This window comes from Pyrus communis, chromosome 1 (assembly GCF_041283825.1).
Source record: "Pyrus communis isolate YQ-2024b chromosome 1, ASM4128382v1, whole genome shotgun sequence".
Taxonomy (NCBI): Eukaryota; Viridiplantae; Streptophyta; class Magnoliopsida; order Rosales; family Rosaceae; genus Pyrus; species Pyrus communis.
The window spans coordinates 17,346,554-17,366,170 of record NC_142565.1 but is presented as its reverse complement, the minus strand read 5'-3'; the positions used below and the strand labels follow the sequence as shown (position 1 = coordinate 17,366,170).

Below are 19,617 nucleotides of genomic sequence, written 5' to 3'. Positions count from 1 at the left end.
TTCATCAACTGTTCATCCTAAGATCAAGCTCCAACGGCCCTTTGGATCAACAACCTCAACAAACCCATACACCCATTCTTCAAGATCAAGCCCAATGCCCCTTGAAGATCCGTTCATCAATTGTTCATCCTTAGATCAAGCCCCGACGGCCCTTTGGATCAACAACTCATCCACAAACCTACACCCTACGAAGATAGAATCAGATGACCAAATTTGAGAGAGATCGTAACCCCAAAATCATTAAAAAAAAAATATTATTTTTGTACACGTATTCTTGTTTCTTGTTTCAGGAAATTTTCGTGTTCACAGTCAGCAGCCGGTTACTCCAGCAGGTGCTGGACACGTGTCGGTCAATACATCATTTCGTGTAGGCCTGGCAAACGGGTCGTGTCTATCGTGTTCGTGTCGTTTTCGTGTAACACCTATTATCTTAACGGGTCGTGTCGTGTCACACCCGTTATCTTAACTGGTCCTTAACAGGTCGTGTCACTTTACCCCCTGATCCGTTATGACCCGTTAAGAAAAAAAAATATTTTTTTAAAATTTGCACATACCACACATTGCCACATAAATATTACTTCAAAACATTAAAACATTTCTCGTTCAAGTACTATATCTACACTCGAAAATCCAAGCATATACAAACAATTTTGACGGTTTGGATCATTGAAATTAGTTTTGGAGAATTCGTAAAACGATAGATTGACTAACACTTAGAGTTTATTTATACTTTCATTAAGTATAACATAAGATTTTGTGGTATCCACTTGTATAAATATTTTAAATTGAAGATCGAATTCATTCATTGTATTCATATAGGGTCAAGGAGTGTAGTTATAAAAAATCATCAAAATCGGAGTTAAAATAACCATTAAATCGTGATTTTTCGTTTATAACCGTTGAAAAGCTTTGTCTCGTTACTTGATCTCTGAATGTTTATTTTTTTTTTGTGATTTTTTGCTGATGTGATCTCCAAGCATATACAACAATTTTGACGGTTTGGATCGTTGAAATTAGTTTTGGAGAATTCGTAAAACGATAGATTGACTAACACTTTGAGTTTATTTATACTTTTATTAAGTATAACATAAGATTTTGTGGTATCCACTTGTGTAAATATTTTAAATTGAAGATCGAATTCATTCATTGTATTCATATAGGGTCAAGGAGTGTAGTTATAAAAAATCATCAAAATCGGAGTTAAAATAACCGTTAAATCGTGATTTTTCGTTTATAACCGTTGAAAAGCTTTGTCCCGTTACTTGATCTTTGAATGTTTTTTTTTTGTGATTTTTTGTTGATGTGATCTCCAAGCATATACAAACAATTTTGACGGTTTGGATCGTTGAAATTAGTTTTGGAGAATTCGTAAAACGATAGATTGACTAACACTTAGAGTTTATTTATACTTTCATTAAGTATAACATAAGATTTTGTGGTATCCACTTGTGTAAATATTTTAAATTGAAGATCGAATTCATTCATTGTATTCATATAGGGTCAAGGAGTGTAGTTATAAAAAATCATCAAAATCAGAGTTAAAATAACCGTTAAATCGTGATTTTTCGTTTATAACCGTTGAAAAGCTTTGTCCCGTTACTTGATCTCTGAATGTTTTTTTTTTTGTGATTTTTTTGCTGATGTGATCTCCAAGCATATACAAACAATTTTGACGGTTTGGATCGTTGAAATTAGTTTTGGAGAATTCGTAAAACGATAGATTGACTAACACTGGACAGGTGCATGCATAATAGCTTCCAGTGCATCAGTCTTGGTGGCATAGGTCTCGTCTGCAAGGATCACAAGTCTCCTAGAAGACACAATGCTCAAGCTTACCACCTGAGAGTTCATAGTAATACATAGGTGTTTGCCATCTATCATCCCTGAGTCCACCAAATATATAGCACCACTGCAAAAATCATTTACATCCACGACTCCCCTTTTTTCCAGCAGCATTTTGCAATGTTCTCTTCCATAACCAATTCTTCCACAATCGTAAAGCATTAAAGTAATAATTCTTTTGTTACTGAAATATGCCAACATTAAAGCCATGGACTCAATGGCAGCCATCAATTTTATAGGTTCTTTTGAGCCTCCCACCAAATTGACCACATAATGCATCCCAATAATTCCAAGAATAATAATTAACAAGTAGCATAATGCATATATAAGCTTCACACTAAACCATTGTTGCCCAGGCATCAAATAAGGATTCAACAATGGAAATACTTTTGACAATGTTAAATGCATATTGTCAAACAACTTCAGAAACATCCACAACCTTAGCAAAAACTCTTATGGATTTGGATGATTTGGTGAAGAGGTGATTTTTCAATTGCTTCACTGTTTTAGCACTATTTACAACTGAGATTGCAATAAGATCAACACCTCCAAAGATTTTGAATTCAATGTCACGCCAATCCAGAGTATACCGAGTTAGGAGCTCATAGTTCCTCTTGACCAGCTTAAGTCTATGATCAAGCCACTGAAATTGCACTAACTCTTCATCATCTTTTGCTATGCAACCAAGTCCTTTAGGAGTATCAAGAGCAACCTTTTTTAACCTCAAAACCCATATTATCAGCACGCAACTCTTGCATTCTTTCCTTTATTGCTAGCTTTGTGTTATTATAAGATTTCCCAGTAACGGCGGGCAATGTGGGTACAGAAGAAACCGTAATCATATGCCTTGCCAATTCAGCCATGTATTGGGGAATAAAGCTCTCTTGTTCAATGGGAACATTTGTACCAACAATAAGGAACATAACTACAGTAATATTAGCTCCATTATGCTCCTTGGACCAATTTTCTTCATTATTTGTTTCCAAATTGAAATTAGAACAGTGGAGCTGGATGGCAAGACAACCAAGTTGCTTAACTAAGGCTTTCTTTTTGTACCGCTCAATCTCATAAAGCAATGCCCCTCTTATGTTGCTATACACTACTAACAAGTGCAAAAGTCTTTGAACATTGAAAAGATTATCCATGTGCTTGCCCTCCTTGCACTGAAGATAGAGCTTCAGCTTTACAGCTTGAGCCAATGCATCTCCGAGATCCCATACTGGCCGAAAGTTGAGGTTACTAGTGAACGACACAGGGAAATTAGCATGTAGATCGACAGTTAAGGAACCAATATTGATTTCCTGGTAATCCTTGAGAGAGAATATGAATTCAAAATAGGTGCCCATAGTGCATTCACCTTGTCTCTTGGACTTTTCATCAAAATCATGAAATAAGATTGAAGCAATTGGTAGTGCTATCCATCTAACCCCCACATTCTCAATTGCCTTCGCAACATGATCGAACTCCACATTTTGAAATTGGGAAAGGTCATCCTCAACTTGTGGTCCACTTGTAGCATATTGGTGAAAAGTAGCAGAGATACCTTGATTTTGACTTACTAAAAGCTCAACAACAAATGTGCAGCCACAGGAATTCCAGATACAACTACTGTTCTCGAAATTGTAGATATCTTTCCAGTGAGATATTTCCATTTGGTCTTCACTCCCTTTCTCAGACATTTTCTCAAACACTTCCAATGCATAAAAATCTTCCTTCACAAATTTTCCCACAAGATACCAATTAACCTATCCAAATTTATCTTTTAGGTATGCATTATAGTTATCATTCAAAAGAAAAGAGAATTTAGCCTCCGAATTTGTTGAAATGATACTCAATTTAAGAACTACCTTAGGCCCAATTTTCGTAGTATCGGAGAACAAAGGCTTATGGAGTAGTTGCGGGCCAGAGGTCATTGTCTTCGATTCCGGAAGAAAAACTGTAGATGCAGCGGAGTTGTTCGAGTGTGGCTTGACGATTGAATTTGCCAGTGCTCGCAACATCGGTGAAGATGAAAGCAATGGCGGAATGGAATGGTCGTGGATTGTCGATGGAATTCGCAGTGGGTTGCGGTCGCCATTTGGAGATTTGTGGTGAATGACCTCGATCGATTCAACTTCCTCGGAACACATCGAAGCTGGATCAAAATCTCCCACGACGCCGAGAGCCAAGTCACGGCGTAACTAAGTAAGGCCACTGCAGATTTCTTCGAGTACAGGATTCACAGCCTTATGAATGGCGGCGAGTGTAGAAGCCACAACTTCGCAGACCACAACATGCACCGAAGCTTCGAAGGAGTCAATTGCTGCTGAGAGGCGCGCATCCATGGCAGGAAGACAGGTCGAGTGGGCGTGTATAGGAGGGAAACCAGGATTCGAGAAGGATGATACCATTGATACAACCCAATTCTCAATTCCCTTAATCAACCTGCAAGTAGCACAAGAAAGCTATGGAAGAAGAGAGAAGGAGAGATGGAGGAGCAGAGCTCCAAATATTTTTGTATTTAATATCTTTTTTATCAAATTTACCACTGGGCAAAGCCATTACACATTGGACTATTTATAGTACTCAGAACCCCCACTACCAGCTAGCAGAATCTAACAAACTTTCCTAATTGTCTGTAATAGTCTCATTTAACTAACGAATACAATGACTAACTATGATTAAGCTAATCAGGGTCATAACACAATGAAACTCAACAACAATGGATTCATGGGAGAATTGCCATCCTCATTAAAAAATTGCACAGAGCTAAGAGTTCTTGATGTGGAAGAAAATAAATTGTCAGGATTGGTACCTGATTGATTAGGGGTTAGCCTTTCAAATTTGGCCATCTTTATCCTTCGATCTAATCACTTCAACGAAAACATGTCGTCACAACTATGTAATCTAACACGCATTCAACTTTTGAATTTCTCTATGAATGACATCTTTGGAACTATACTCAAATGCTTCAACAATTTTACTACTTTGGCTAAAAAGGGAAATTCAAGCTCAACCATCTCTAGCTCATCTACAGGCATGACTGTAGAATATATACCAAATGATGGATCCTCAATATTGAAAGAAAAACTTTATGAGGATGAAGCATCATTAATATGGAAAGGGAAACTGTCCGTATACAAAAGTACTTTGGGACTTCTAATTAGTCTTGATCTTTCAAGCAATAGACTAACCCGGGAGATCCCTTGTGAAATAACTGAGCTTGTTGGATTGGTTTCTTTAAATCTGTCGAGAAACCGTTTAACAGGTCAACTAACTCCAGAGATCGAAAGGTTGCAATCGTTAGATTCTCTTGATCAATCAAGAAACCAAATATATGGTAAAATTCCAACAAGTGTATCTCAGATACATGGTCTCGGTGTGTTGGACTTGTCAAATAACAATTTGTCTGGCAAAATTCCAATTGTAACCGTCTTTGTGAATAAAGAAGATGAGGATGGACTTATAACGCAAGGATTTTACATCAGTATGGCGATCGGGTTTGTTGTTGGATTTTGGGGTGTTTGTGGCACATTGATATTTAACAGGTCATAGAGATATGCATACTTGAAGTTCTTAAATGTTGTAAACGATTGGGTTTACATAAGGGTGGAGTTGATCAAAAAACAGAGAATGCTTTGATATAGGCAGGGTAAGTACAGTCACACATGTATTACAAATACAGACCTACATCATCATTTTCTCATTTCTGTCATGATTAAACTTTTTTCCAGTGAAATATTGTCTTTAATCCCTCCTAACGACTGATGTTGTTTTACCTGCACTTTTTAAGATCATGCATATCTTTGTGACACTCCTACATCCGCCATCCAGTTGGAGACGGAGATTGGTGACTGCACGTTTAAAGTTATGATGGACAACTGTTAGTGTAAAATGCCTCCGTAATAAGAGAGCATTGCTCGAAACAAATAATTTGTACTTGATTTTGTGGCCTTGTATGTGCTGTGTTGTTATCTAGCTTTGTCTTCGGGGGCTGGGTAAGGACCTTGTACTGTTATTTGTAAGAACTTTTTAATTGTTATTTGTAAGACTTGGTACTTCTATGAAATGTTTTATTTCACATTAATTCTTGTATCAATGTCGACACTTGCACAATATATTTTGAAAAAAAAAAAAAAAAAAAAAAAAAAAACAATACAATGTTCTACAGAAAAGCCTATCTAGGATAGCATCTCCTGAAAATTTTCTCTGCCGTTTTGTTCCAGGGTTGTGTTTTTATGCAAAAACCTGTCAAATTTATTGATTGATGTATGTAAGACATAATTAGTCAAATCACCCTTACAACCAAATCTTTCATAGTAAAACCCACAGAAACTCAAATTGAAGGAAAAAAAATTCACAGTACTAGCTCTAACTAATTTTTAAGTGTGAGACTTAAAATAGAGTTTTACCATTTAGTATTACGGTCTAATTGTACATTACAACTGAAGATCAAGCTGCTAATGATCCCTAATCGTGTACAACTGCGACTGAGATTAACGTGAGACCGCTAGCAAGGGCCTCTTAAGTTGTTTTTCGGGACCATGTCCATAGGAATGCTGGAGGTTTCGTCTGAAAAATCTCGCATGCGATTAATCCCAAAATAGTTGATATTCTAGCTGCTTGTGAGGGTCTTCGACTGGCATCTCAAAGAAACTGGCAGCAAGTTATCCTAGAGTGTGATGTACTTCAGGTTGTTCAAGCTATTGGCAACCTTAACTATGACACCTCTGTTGATGGATTGTTAATTGAGGATATTAAGTCAAGTTTACGGGGTTTTGAATCCGTTAGAGTTCACCAAGTTCGTCGAACCGCTAATTATGCGGCACATAGAATGGTCAAGTTGACCTTATTTTCTAATTTTTCTAGTTTTTGGTTTGAGGAACCTCCGGATCTTCTCTGGGATTCCCTCCTCCAAGATTGTATGCTTTCTTCAACTTATGAATAAAATTAGCAATCGTTTCCTCTTCAAAAACAAAAAAAAAAAAAAAAAAAAAAAAAAAAAATCCAAAATTTGTGAAGAATAGCAAAATGGTAAATAAATCAAAATCAGCCTATTTTTACTGTAGCTTATGAAAGGCGTCAATTCTTCCCCAACTTTAGACTATAGTAATGATACATGTAATACCTATTTTAAAAAATAAATGAATTAAAATAATTCTTAAGATGTATAATTGGTGCGTTAATGGAACTCACACAATAAAATAATTAAAAAGTTAATTGACATCACCTTTTTTCATAGCGTCCCCAAATGAGATGTCAAAATCCTATGTGGAATGCCATTATGCATATTTGCCATAAAAAAATCTTTCCAATCGAAATGTTATTTACTGATTGGATTTGAAGGTTTTGAGATTAGAGTATCTCCAAAGGAGATGTCAAATTTTAAACATAAAATTTGAATTTGACAGCTTATGTGGTATTTTGACATCTTTCAAAATTTTGCTCTCCATCCTGTCAAATTAAATATTATATTATTACACTATTTTCTTTTCTTTTTATTTATTAAACTATTATTTTATGCCCCTCCTTTCTAAACTTTTCCTATCATCTTCGTCGCCACCGAGTCTTCCCTCTCGTCCACCCTCTCGTCCACCCTCTCACCTTCTCTTCCTTCCAATCATTCACCATCTTCGTCCTCGAAGTCTTTGGGACGCCTTTCTTCGAACAACTTCAGTGCAACAACTCGGCCTACCAACCCTTACTCTGGACCTCCCAATCGACGACCCAGAACGTGATTTGTTCAAATCCAACGGCAGGGACGCTGTCGTTGCTTGGTTTGTGCTGTTTTTCCCAAATTACTCACCAATCCCGCATTTTCCAAAACCCAATTTGCAACCATCCCCAAAGATTAATGATGCAACACCAAATGCAGAGGGGGCAAACCCGTCGTCTCAATTACCTGCCCCAACACCTTACCAATCTCATCAGGACCCATTTCAATTGGCCTCACAACCTTGTGCTTAGAAACCCGAGCTTCGATTTCTTCATATGGAATCTGCCCTGTTTCAATTATCTGATCAAATGCCCAAAGCAAACCCTTTTCCTGAATTTCACCATACACATTCCAAAACCTCCCTAAAATCCCACTTTCCCCCTCTCCAACCTCCACCACTGATTTGTCCGAAAACCCGTTTCCGGGCAAATCAAACGCAACTGCACAAGCCACTTTCGACAATTCAATTGAAAAAATATAAAATTTGGCATAAAACTTCAACTTATCACATTAACCATCAATTTTAATTTGACATCAAAAGATTCAATAAAAGTACGCCATGTGGTAATAAAAATAAAATAATTTTATAAAATGAAAAAAAAATATAAAAGTACAATTAATTTATGAAAATAAAAGCAAAACGTGGAAGAAAATAAAAAGAAACCTCCGTCACCCTCCACCAGTCCTTCCGCACGAACCGCACCGTCCGGCAACCCCACTCCTCCACACGACTACACCCCAATCCCATTGGTTGATTGGGATGAAGTCCTCGACATTGGGCGCGTGAGAGAGAGATGAAGAAAGAAAAGAAGGGTTGGTGGTGGTTGTGGAGATGGTGACTCTGATGGGCTTTCATTGTTTAGTTTTCTAGGTTTCAATTTTTTTTTTTCCTAAAATACAAAATTGCTAGTATACTGGAATAGATATGAAAAGACTAATGTGCCCGCCCTTCAATTTAACAGAATATGAACGAATTCAGATAATAGGGGGTTAATTCGCTAATTTCAAAATATTCAGATCCTTAATTTACTAAACAAATAACTGCGGGGTTAATTTCAATTAGGGTGTTAATTCAGAAGGTCGAATGGCTGTTTTGTTTACCCAAAAAATTGGGCATAAACGGAGTGCCCAAGAAGAAACTCTTAGTGTTGAAATGACAAAAAGCCCCTTGTGCCTAACCGGAAATTGCGAGGGCAGAGTGACCCTGAGGCCGCTCTGTCATCTCTTTCTCATAGGAGAGAGACAGAGTAGAGAGAGAGAAGCAATGGCAATGTTCGTGGGTGAGAAATTGCAGCTGACGAGTAACCCTAGGATTAACCAAGACGCCAACCACAGCCTGGAGGGCAACATAAACCCTCGCCGTCTGCCCCACCATCTCAGGCTGCCGCCTCGACGGCCCAGCTCACTGCCCGTCCAGTCGCAGTATGTTAACGGAGCATCTGGGCCGTCAGTTTCATCGCTTTACACTGAAACTCTCGGATCTCCATCACTTTCTCAGACTTCACTTCTTCACCTCCCTCAGTGGAACCTCACCCACCGCCGCATCGTCTTCCTCAATGTCGTTGCTTGCGCAGTAACTCTCTCTCTCTCTCTAAGTTCATATATTTATGCTTTTGGAAGCGTAATTCCGCTCTGAGTTAACCTTAATCTGCACAAGCAAACCTAAAAATTTCTCTGCAATTATTTGTCCTTGAATTTACAGCAATTGGTGGGTTTTTCTCATTGAGTAACATTTTGATTTTTGTGTTCTGAATAGGTAGCAGTTTCCGCAACGTGGCTCTTCTGCTCTGCTATCCCCGCCCTACTGGTTCGTAATCTTTGAATGCTCGATGGTTTTAATTAGTATTGGCAATTGGAAAATCGGGTATTGTTTTTTTTGTGCAATCGTTGTTAGTAAAGTGACTTTTGCAATGTGGTTGTTTCTGAAGGCTTTCAAGAAGGCAGCTCAATCACTTGAAAAACTGATGGATGTTATGAGGGAAGAGCTTCCCGACACATTAACTGCTGTTCGTTTATCCGGAATGGAGATTAGTGAGCTCACTATGGAGCTCAGCGATCTTGGGTTGGCATTGCTATTCCAACGCTCTTATGTCGTTGTCTTATGATGAATGAAATCTATCACTTGTTTAATGTTCTTTAAAAAGACATTCCCTGTGGACTCATTCGGTTTTGTTTGTTGTCCAGACAGGAAATTACACAAGGCGTTAGAAGTTCCACTCGAGCTGTTCGCGTGGCGGAGGAGAGGTTGCGCCGCTTGAAAAACATGGCTCCATCAGGTTATCCATGTTTTCTATAGTTTCCTTTTGTTGTTGTTTAAAAAGTGAGTTTTCAATTTGGTCTTGGAGCAGTGGATGTAAAATTCATCTTTACTTGCTTAGCATCGGTGCAGGTAGTAAGTCAGAAAACTGAGGTGCCAGGGCCCATTTTGGCTAAAACTGCAAGAGGCATACGGGAGGGGATCCTGAATGGTCGTGCTCTATGGCAAATGTTTTTCACTCTTACCCGGTTTTCTAGGTTGGCACTTAACTATTTAACAAATCGAACTAAGTAGTAGGGTAGATCACAACACATGCAAGAGCATCACGGTGAGCCGCATCAAATTTTTGTGAATGTACATAACTTTTCACATTTTCATTTTTCAGTTTAATAATTTAGGCTTTTTTTTTTTTAACTTAATGAGGATTTTCCGTTTCAGAGTGTTGCTTCAAGATAGACATCCTTTGATTTGCTTCTTGCTTTGTGCTGTTACTGTTAGTACCTCGTAGATTTGTATGAGAACACCTCCGCAATGCTTTCTACTTGACCAAATAACATCATCTCCTTGTTATAAACTCCCCCCTAATACTTAACAGCTTAATTAAAGTTGGTGAATTCAAAGTGTGCAATGTTATAATCTGATTTTATTTTGTGCTGTGATTGCTGATTAATTTTGGGCATTAGGTACATAACGTATTGATTTATTCTGAATATAGAATTGTGCCCAAATTGTAAAGTGTGCAATGTTATGATCTGATTTTATTTTGGAATTGAGACATTAGAGCTTAGTTCGTTTGGATGAGGGAATTTAAACTTGCATGGAACTTAGGGTAAATTTTTTGAGTATGCAATACATTTGAGTAGTTCATTGGTAGTGTTCCTGTCGTTTAATTTTAACAATTGAGGATAAAGTTGTTAGTAATTTGAAACGTAGCGTTAAGGGTCAGTGTGTTGTATATCCAGGGCTAGAACGAAAACTAGATTGAAAATATAGTTGAATGTGAGGTTGCTAGATTTAATATATGTAATGGTACCATATTACTGAAGAGATTGGATACTCTAGGAATCATAAGACATGAACCAAAAGTAAGTTGCGGTTAATGTCAATATCAGAGTGCCTTGACTCGCTCAAGGAGACGAGGAAGTGGTCAATGTGATTCTAGAATGCAAGAAGGATATATGTGGAGGAATACTTTGAGAAATCTTCAAACGCTGAACATTTGCTATTGGAGAAGAAAGCGTAGCTGTGAAGCTAGTGATAGATGAGATCAAGAAAAAGCTTGATGTGTTTGTGGAAACCATTGATAATATCATATAAGGAAGGCAAGGACAGTGATTCTGCAGAGAATAATTAGGCATCCTGACCAATGAAATACCCTTTCAGTATGTGTTTCTGATCACTGTTATCTTCCTGGTGGTCTATTAGTCAAACATATGCACCATGCTAAAGCTAACTGTCCTCTTCCTGGTGGTCTATCACTGTTATCATACTGAAATACCCCTTCAGTATGTGTTTCTGATCACTGTCCTCGTCCTTCAAAACCGTTTTTTCCCTGTTCATTGCATTTGGAATTCAATTACAAGTTGTTGGTGTAATGAAGCATGCATTTATTTGTTAATCTTTCATAATCCAGATGTAAGTTTTCCCAAAAAATTTCTTCGAAAGTTGGTTTGTTAGATCCTTTATAATCCAGATGTATTTTGAAAGGGCGTTAGGGTTAGGGTTAGGGTTAGTAATTTGTGAAGAAATTGAATGCGGGTTTGGAAGAAGAGAGTGTAGACGTTGAAGAGAGAGAAGAGAGGAGAGAAGGAATTAACTCGTTTACATACGAGGGTAACTTGGGCATTTTAAGATGTAGGAAATTTTCGTTTTTTGTTCGATTGTTGTGCATGTCATGTGCATGCTGTGTGCATATTCAAAAAATCCTATTTATGTCCTAAGATTAAGAAGTCTTATTTCAAGATATTTTCCAAAATTCTATGGTGCTCTAGGCGTTTTTTACCCAACATCTAACGGTTAAAATGCTAGTGAGCAAGGGCTTTTTTTTTTTTTTTTTTTTTTTTTGGAAACTGGAAATATTCATAACCAGGACCGAAGCCAAAAACACAGGGAGCCCTACCAGGAGGCAACAACTAGAGAAAACAAACAGAAAGCAGTGAAGAGGGGAACAAAGGCTAAAGACACGGCACCAAGTGCAAAGCGTCGCCCTCTACACTACCAAAAAACAATTACGGAGGATGGTTAACCAATGTAGACGGGAGGCCATCCTTGTTCAAAATATGCACCAACGAAGATGGGGGATGGTTAACCAATGTAGAAACGCATATTTTCCCTGTTACTTCTCGACACCAAACGGTTTGGTTGAATAAAGTCGAGTCGTATCGTTCACACCAGCGGTCTGCAGGGCTGGTCATTTGGAAATGGGGAAAGAAAAGAGTAGAGACCGACATTGAGATTCTGACTTGCAAACTTGCAAGAGATAAAGCACCAACTAAAACAAAACAATTAGGCTTAAATGTTATAATGGTCTCTGTGTTTTAGTCAATGTATTAATTTAGTCCCTGTATTTTCAATTTGGGCAATTTGATCCTTGTGTTTATTTTCGTTAGTCAATTAAGGACATTTTCATCTAATTTCTGTAAAAAGATTTATAAACTACTATAAACTTATTTATAAAATTATGTATTTGATTTATTAAAAGAAAAATTATTCTTCTCTCAACTTCCCGACCTCCTTCCTAAAAGTACCCCCTTTCTTTTCTATGTCACAACCTTAATTTTTTTTTTTTTTTCAGATTGAAAGTTTTATCTCTTATGTCTTTTTTCTCATTGATTTGCATTTTTCTGTAAAGAAAAAGAGTAATTATATCTCTTATAATTTTTCTTATGAATTTTTTAACATAGATTGAATGAAATCTTATTAATTGGTTAACATAGACAAACATGATGACTAAATTAGCCAAATAAATAACACGATGACTAAATTAACCATATAACTATAACACATGAATCATTTTGACAATTAAGCCAAACACTTAAGTACAAATCTCATCAAAGACTTCGACCGCCGGCATAATCCCCTAAACAGTTATTGGTTTCCGTGACCATTACCATGTTTTTTCCTCGTGGAATTTTAAAACTCTTTTTTTTTTTTTTTAACAATTAAACTTTCGATTTCCTCGCAGCCTCACATTCTTGTACCACTACCCGTTCGTTCACATGTTGACACATCTAGTTATGATCAAAGAAATTGACAAAAATAGTATCGTAACAACATTGAAATTTCATGATCAGAATCAAAAAAATTAAATGGTTTTGCCTTGAGTTTAGCCTTTGATAGAAATATATGTATACGTAGTACCACTTTTTTAACACAATTTTTAAAGCACATTTTTGTAAGACTCACTTCATAATTTATTTTAACAATCTGAACCGTCTATTTTTTAGCATATCATTCATAGATCATCCTTGCAAAAAATTAGATGAAATCCAAAACTATTAAGGTATTCATTTGTAGTTAACAAAAATAGAAGAATACGGTTTTACAAAGAAATTCTAAAGCTTTAACCCAACGGTCGTATGATTTTAGATTTTGGTGATTTTTAGTAGATATGATCTTTGAGTGAAGACTGAAAAATAATATACGCTCTAGTACTACAATCACGTGAAGACTGGCGCTATGCGCAACACATATAAGTAGGAGTTGCCTATGGCAACCTGTACGACAAGACTGAAACCTACAATGGATCCAAATTAGGTGTACGGTGCGATGTGCACATACACGTGAAAGACTGGCCCTGGCCCAGGTAAGTACCAACACCAATGCAGCAAATGATGAGCAAATAACATTCATATAGTCATGCCACAGCCATTTAACAATTCTAATCAATATCGTACTGTTCATGACCATAAATATAATTAAGGCATCTCCTCATTGTAAGCTTACTTTTGCCCATAGGATTATTTCATCATTTCCCAACAATAAGGTGTTTCTTGTAAACATTAATTTAATCATGGCAATCGCATGAAGAATATAGTAATGGTTGTATATATGGAAACTAACCAATATATATATATATATATATATATATAAAAAGAAAAGACCCATTCACAGATCATGTCGTTGAATCGAACCCGCCTTGTAGATTCAAGAGTCATTGCGATGCATTTCGCCTAAAAACGAAACCATTTAGGTAAATGTAAAGTGGTAATGAAATTACGTGTTTTCGTACAAAGTACGGATAATAAAGGAACTATCCTAAAATGGTCTAATTTTGGAAAACGGAAGGCGGATTCGGAATCAGCGCGTTCAAATACGTTAAGGAGGGTCCCTGTCAAATTTTACAAAAAGTCAACGGTTAACCCTAAAAGTCAACCGATGTATGTATTATTTGGGACAACTCACTAATCAATATAGGCCCACTAAGCCCTACATAGTCTTTAGTAATACTGATTTTAATATTTAAGATCAATTCGTAGCATATTGTCCAAAAGTCAAGTCTTTATCAAAGGTGAGGTCCACAACCCTACACAAGTCAATCTGGAACATCCGCCCATGGATTTCTGATTCGTAACTTCCCAAAGTCAACACTATGCTTCTAGAACAACATACTAAAACTTCTTTACGATCCAACGATTGGATCTCCGCCAATCGCAAATTCAAGTGGCGGTCAATGTTAGATTTTACAAACTTTAGAAATTCAATTTGGGAAGATCTGTACGTCAAATTCCTGATCCATAAGTTTCTAATGTCATAAATATTACGTACTATCACATATTAAAGTTTGGTGCCAATCCAACGGTTGGATCGTCCATTCATATAATAACCAAGTAGCGGCCAACTAGGTTGTCCACACGAAACTATATTCAAACATCAAGATTTCACTAAATGGATGTCAATTATGGAATCAAGGCATCAAATTAACCTAGGATGGTCAGGTGGGGTCTCGGTCCACGCGTCACTGGACACAGCGGCCAACCGCCCCAACTCACCGAAAAAAATCAACTATTTCAAAAAATTACCAAATTTCACATAAATGAAGATCTCAATTAGTAGAGCAAGTTTTATACTTGTGGCCAAGTTCAATTTGGCTAGAAAAATCCCCAATTTCACTCAAATTCGCTGGAAACCCTAGAAATGGGTGGCTTCGATCCATCACCTCCGGTACTCCGCCCTACTCAAACATGTTTGGGCTTTGTTCTTGACCTCTAGCGGAGTGTTTTGGTGGTGGTAATTGGATGAAATCATTTCAGAATTGGTGGATCTTGGGCAAGGGTTTCTGCAGCACCCACGAGTTCAAACTTCGTGAAATCGTAACCAATTCTTGTCGATTTTGGCTAGAATGGGATGATGGGATGTTGTGATGAGGTTTAGTGGTGATGGGAGGTTGAGGAAAGCCAAAAAAATGGGTGGAAAACCGTCGGGAAAGTTGCCGGAACTCGGGTCAGGTCGCGGGTCTTCAAAGGGATCCGATTCCCTCTTTTTTTTTCTTTTCTCTCCTTTCCCTTCCCTTATCTTGTTTTTGATTGGGCAGCCCCCCAATCCCTCCTTTTCTCTCATCTCCCTTTCATCTCAGCCGTCCATCTCTCTCCTTTCTCTTATTTCCTTTCATCCCAGCCACACACATGGCACATCACATTGCTCCCAAAAATCTGGAGCCTAGAGTGAAGGTTAAATTTACTACTAGAGTGAAGGTTAAATTTACTAGAATGCCCCCAACTTTAAATGTTAGTAATTCCTTCGTTATAGCTCCAAATTACGTTCCGTTTACACTCACGTGCTCATATCGACAAGTACTGCGCAAATATGCTAAAAGAATGAGTCATACATCTCTCTAAACAATGGTCAACGGAAGTCAAAATCCTTGCCTCTAGGGGCATTTTCATCAATTCACACTTTTAAAATTTATATTATTGTAAAATTAAGGACGGGTTGTCGCAATCTACCCACCTTAAAAAAATTTCATCCCTGACATTTGAAATAATTTGCTATACAAAAAATATCCAAATTAGAAGGAAAATACATAAAGAAGAAATCAAGCAGCAGTTGTATAAAAGAGAACGTCATTCCATCGCGATCGGAGTGCAATGATTCCTCTTTCATACCCCCAAACTCCTACTTTCCTTCTCATTCAGCACAAAACCATAGTATAATATCTTTAGAAAAGCATAAGGTCAAATATATATATATATATATATATATATATAATAACAAGTCATCAAATATACATATATAATATCGTGAGAAATTTAAAATTAGTTGTACTGAAATCCAAACTGAACATAGAAAAATTTCACACGTACTCCGAAGATATGTATGTAGTAAATTTGGGTTAAGCCCAAATAAAAAAATAAGTAAACTAACGTAAACGACCTAATTGTCCCCTTGCTTAATGAATCTAACATATAAGTTATTGATACTACGGTCTGCAACCCGCAATACCGACAACTCATTGTTGTCCTTAAAAACAAGCAACAAATTCCTGAGGGTGCAATATTACCATCATGCCCCCCATTGGGAAATACACATACAACGCCTGATCAAAGCCTCAACCGTGCTCAAGCACTACCCTCTCGGGCAACATCGTTAATATTATAAAATTTTCTATATTGTAATCTTGATCATTCAAATGCTTGTTCATAATACTCCTCTGTTAAACATATGCTATACATAAAATCTCCATAGTACGTCTCAACAGCGTCATACCCAAAATAAAAAATTGTAACCATAGTTACAAGCAACTAAAATAAAGATAACTATATGTTACAACCGTGCTAATTGTAGAACAGACAAAATGCTATATGTCCACTAAGGTCTGGATAGTTCGTTCAGATTGGTCGTTAGTCTGAGGATAAAAATGTGATACTGGACAAAAACTTAGTACTCATAACCTTCAAAAAGGCTTCCCAAGACTTGGAAATAAAACGCGTGCCACAGGAAGATACCATAGTGACATGCACACCAAGTAGTCAAACAATGTAGTTCACAATGCCTTAGCGAGCAGCTTTATATTGAATTATTCTCGAATTTAGTGAAAAACTGTGTTGAGAAGGCTAAAAGAACAATCAAGAATCTGAGGGTCAAAACAAGTCTATTATATCTTAAAGTACAAGATAACTGGATTGAATGCATAACACCTCACTACAAGCGTAGTTTCCGAAATATTCAATCACCAACGGTAAAAGTTTGTTTAGTAGGGTATTTGTTGGGTGATTGAAGAATTACTTATCACAACTACGTTTTAATATCCGAGCAATTCTTTTAGATGGTTTCTCTATTTCAAGAATAAAACAAAGTGTAGTAGGGTAGACACATACCCAAGGTTGGCTGGAATGCCTTCCAACACATAGGGGTAAATATGGAATTACAGTCAAAGTAAATGCTGATCGAAACACTAGAAAATCCGATAAATTCAAGAATGAGCAATTTTACGAAGAGTTCAAAAATGTTGTCAATCTGGACCAAAGGAAAGTGATTTGACTTGTCAAGTCGATCTATAAATATTGAAACAACATTATAATCTCCACATGTATAAGATGTCTTGTACTGGGAATTTACGGTGACATCTCCCCATCTCAATTTGGATACAAGAAGTGATTATAACCACTTAAACTATTTCTTGAAAATTTGGAAATAACGTCAAAATCGATACTCTTGAATCCCAACTAGAATGGGATAGGACAAGCTAAGGATATTCAAGGGTAGATATGTCTTTTGCTGCAGTAATTCGCAATTACGTTTGCACAACCGGGGTAATACACGATAGTACGATTGTAGTCGTTGATTTAGTTCTTCCATCGTTGTTGTCAGAAGTTTCAAGAGAAAGTGCATTTGAGAAGTTTGTGAGATTGGTGAAGGTTCTAAACACGTTTCTCCACAGAAAAGTGTTATCTGATTTTTGAATGAAGAAGATGATTGTTGACTCTAGGTCATGTATATGATGGTTCATTTCGAACGGTTCTAACCATTGGAAAATATAAGTGATACTCTGTCATGCTGCCCCTACACAGCTGAAACATTCAAAGAACACGTCATCATGGATTTCGAAAATGATCAATGTCAACAAAAGGTGTAAAACAAAGGTGAGATGAGACAATAGTTCAGTTGTCAGAAACTTTATTCATATCCAACATCACAAAGCAAGCTAACTTTCCTCAGTCAATGAGTGAGGAAAAACACCATAGCCGACAGATCGCTAACAAATTGTCGATAAAATCGACAAGACCAAAGATATCTCGAATTTCATAACACTTCGTGAGAAGTTCAACTTTCTTCCGTTACAACCTTTTGGGAAAAAGAAAAGAATATCATCTACTAAGATCACGTCTCCCAAGAAAAGTACCAATTTGAACAACTAACATTCGAGAAATTTGGTATAAAGTTGATTGTCAGTACTTAGGAAGTTTGATCTCGCTGCTGAAGTAGTTGGAAAAGTCGTTTGTAAGACTACAACGAATTCAACAACTACGGAAGAAAACTCAAGTTCCAAAAGTGGTCGGGTAGACCATTAATTCGAAGTATGGGTTAACGATTTTTAAACGTCACCCGATGCAGTTGCTAGAATCTAGGTACGACCTTAAGATTTGGCCTTTTGCCTTCGCGGTTAGGTTTGAGGTTCCCTAGTGAAGTGTTGGGTTGGATAATTCCTAATCAATAAGCTTTTGTAACTAAGCTCTCTTAATGATGTTGGAGTTGTTCGAAAGATACAAGGAAAATTGGTGTGGTACAAGAAAGTTGATAGATGGTGTACTTCACTTCACATTTGGTGATATCTTAGGTAAAATTTGAAGAAATGATGCCAGAGATGTATGTCCTTGAAATGTAACGACCCATCCCTAAAAATTATGATTTTTATAATTTTTAAATGTGAATTTACGGAAATGCCCTTCGAGGCAAAGACATGGACTTTTGTTGACCGTCTTGTCACATCATGTAAGGTTCATTTTCTTGGAATATCCTCATAGTACTCATCGTTACGGATGCGTGGGCGCAAACAGAACACAATTTGGAGTTATAATGAAGGAGATATTAACGTTTAAAGTTGGGGGCATTTTAGTAAATTAATTATTTCTAGAAAGCTCCAGATTTTTCAGCTTAATCTCGAAAACCATGTGTGTGGCCCAGATTTAAAGACAGAAAGGATAGGTGGTGGAGATGGAGTATAAAGTAGAGAAAGGAGGGAGGAACCGGACTAATCATAAAATGAGAGATGAGAGGGTGACCAATCAAAGAAGAAAGAAATGAGGGGAAAGAAGGGAGGTGCAGAGTACCCAACCAATTCGATCCGTACACCCATGACAACCCAGTTTCAAACTGGTGGAATTTTCCTGCGATAATCATCCAATTTTCAAGCAATTTTCACCCATTCACCACCACCAAACCTCATCACCACACCCCCAATATCCATTTCTAGCTAGAATCAACACGGATTGGTTGAGATTCACGAAGAAATACTCATGGGTGACGCGGAAGCCATTGCCCGAGATCCACCAATCTTGAAACGTTTTCCTTCAATTACCACCACCAAAACACTCCTCAAGAGGTCAGGATCAAAGCCCAATCAATGGTTGGAGCGTCAGAGTTGATTTGAGGACGAATCAAGAACACTCAAATTCTATGGTTCTGATAGGTTTTAGAGAAATTGAGGCTTTCCCAGCCAAATTGGACTTAGTCACAGGTATGAAAGTTGCTCCACTCACTAAGATCTTCATTTTTGTGAAGTTTGAAATTTTTTAGAAATAGTTGAATTTTCAGCCGAGTCGGGGCGGCTGATCGCCACCAGCGGTGGCGCGTGCGGCAGTGCGTGGCCAGGGGGCCGTCGATG

The 19,617-nt window shown here is 37.4% G+C and overlaps 1 protein-coding gene and 1 pseudogene across 2 annotated transcripts; both read left to right on the top strand.

Moving 5' to 3' along the window:
* Nucleotides 1–4,074: 4,074 nt before the first annotated feature.
* Nucleotides 4,075–5,463, top strand: LOC137719900 (receptor-like protein EIX2; annotated as a pseudogene).
* Nucleotides 5,464–8,673: 3,210 nt separating this feature from the next.
* On the top strand, nt 8,674–10,231 carry LOC137721051 (uncharacterized). 2 transcript variants are annotated; one of them, XM_068460171.2, is made up of 5 exons: nt 8,674–9,110; nt 9,294–9,344; nt 9,466–9,599; nt 9,722–9,813; nt 9,916–10,231. In XM_068460171.2, exons 1-5 carry the CDS (start codon nt 8,691–8,693, stop codon nt 10,086–10,088), a joined length of 870 nt encoding a protein of 289 aa, XP_068316272.2. In that variant the 5' UTR covers nt 8,674–8,690; the 3' UTR covers nt 10,089–10,231. The 2 variants fall into 2 exon arrangements, with proteins under 2 accessions (XP_068316272.2, XP_068316273.2); XM_068460172.2 differs by having other exon boundaries at nt 8,678–9,110; nt 9,927–10,231.
* Nucleotides 10,232–19,617: the final 9,386 nt, after the last annotated feature.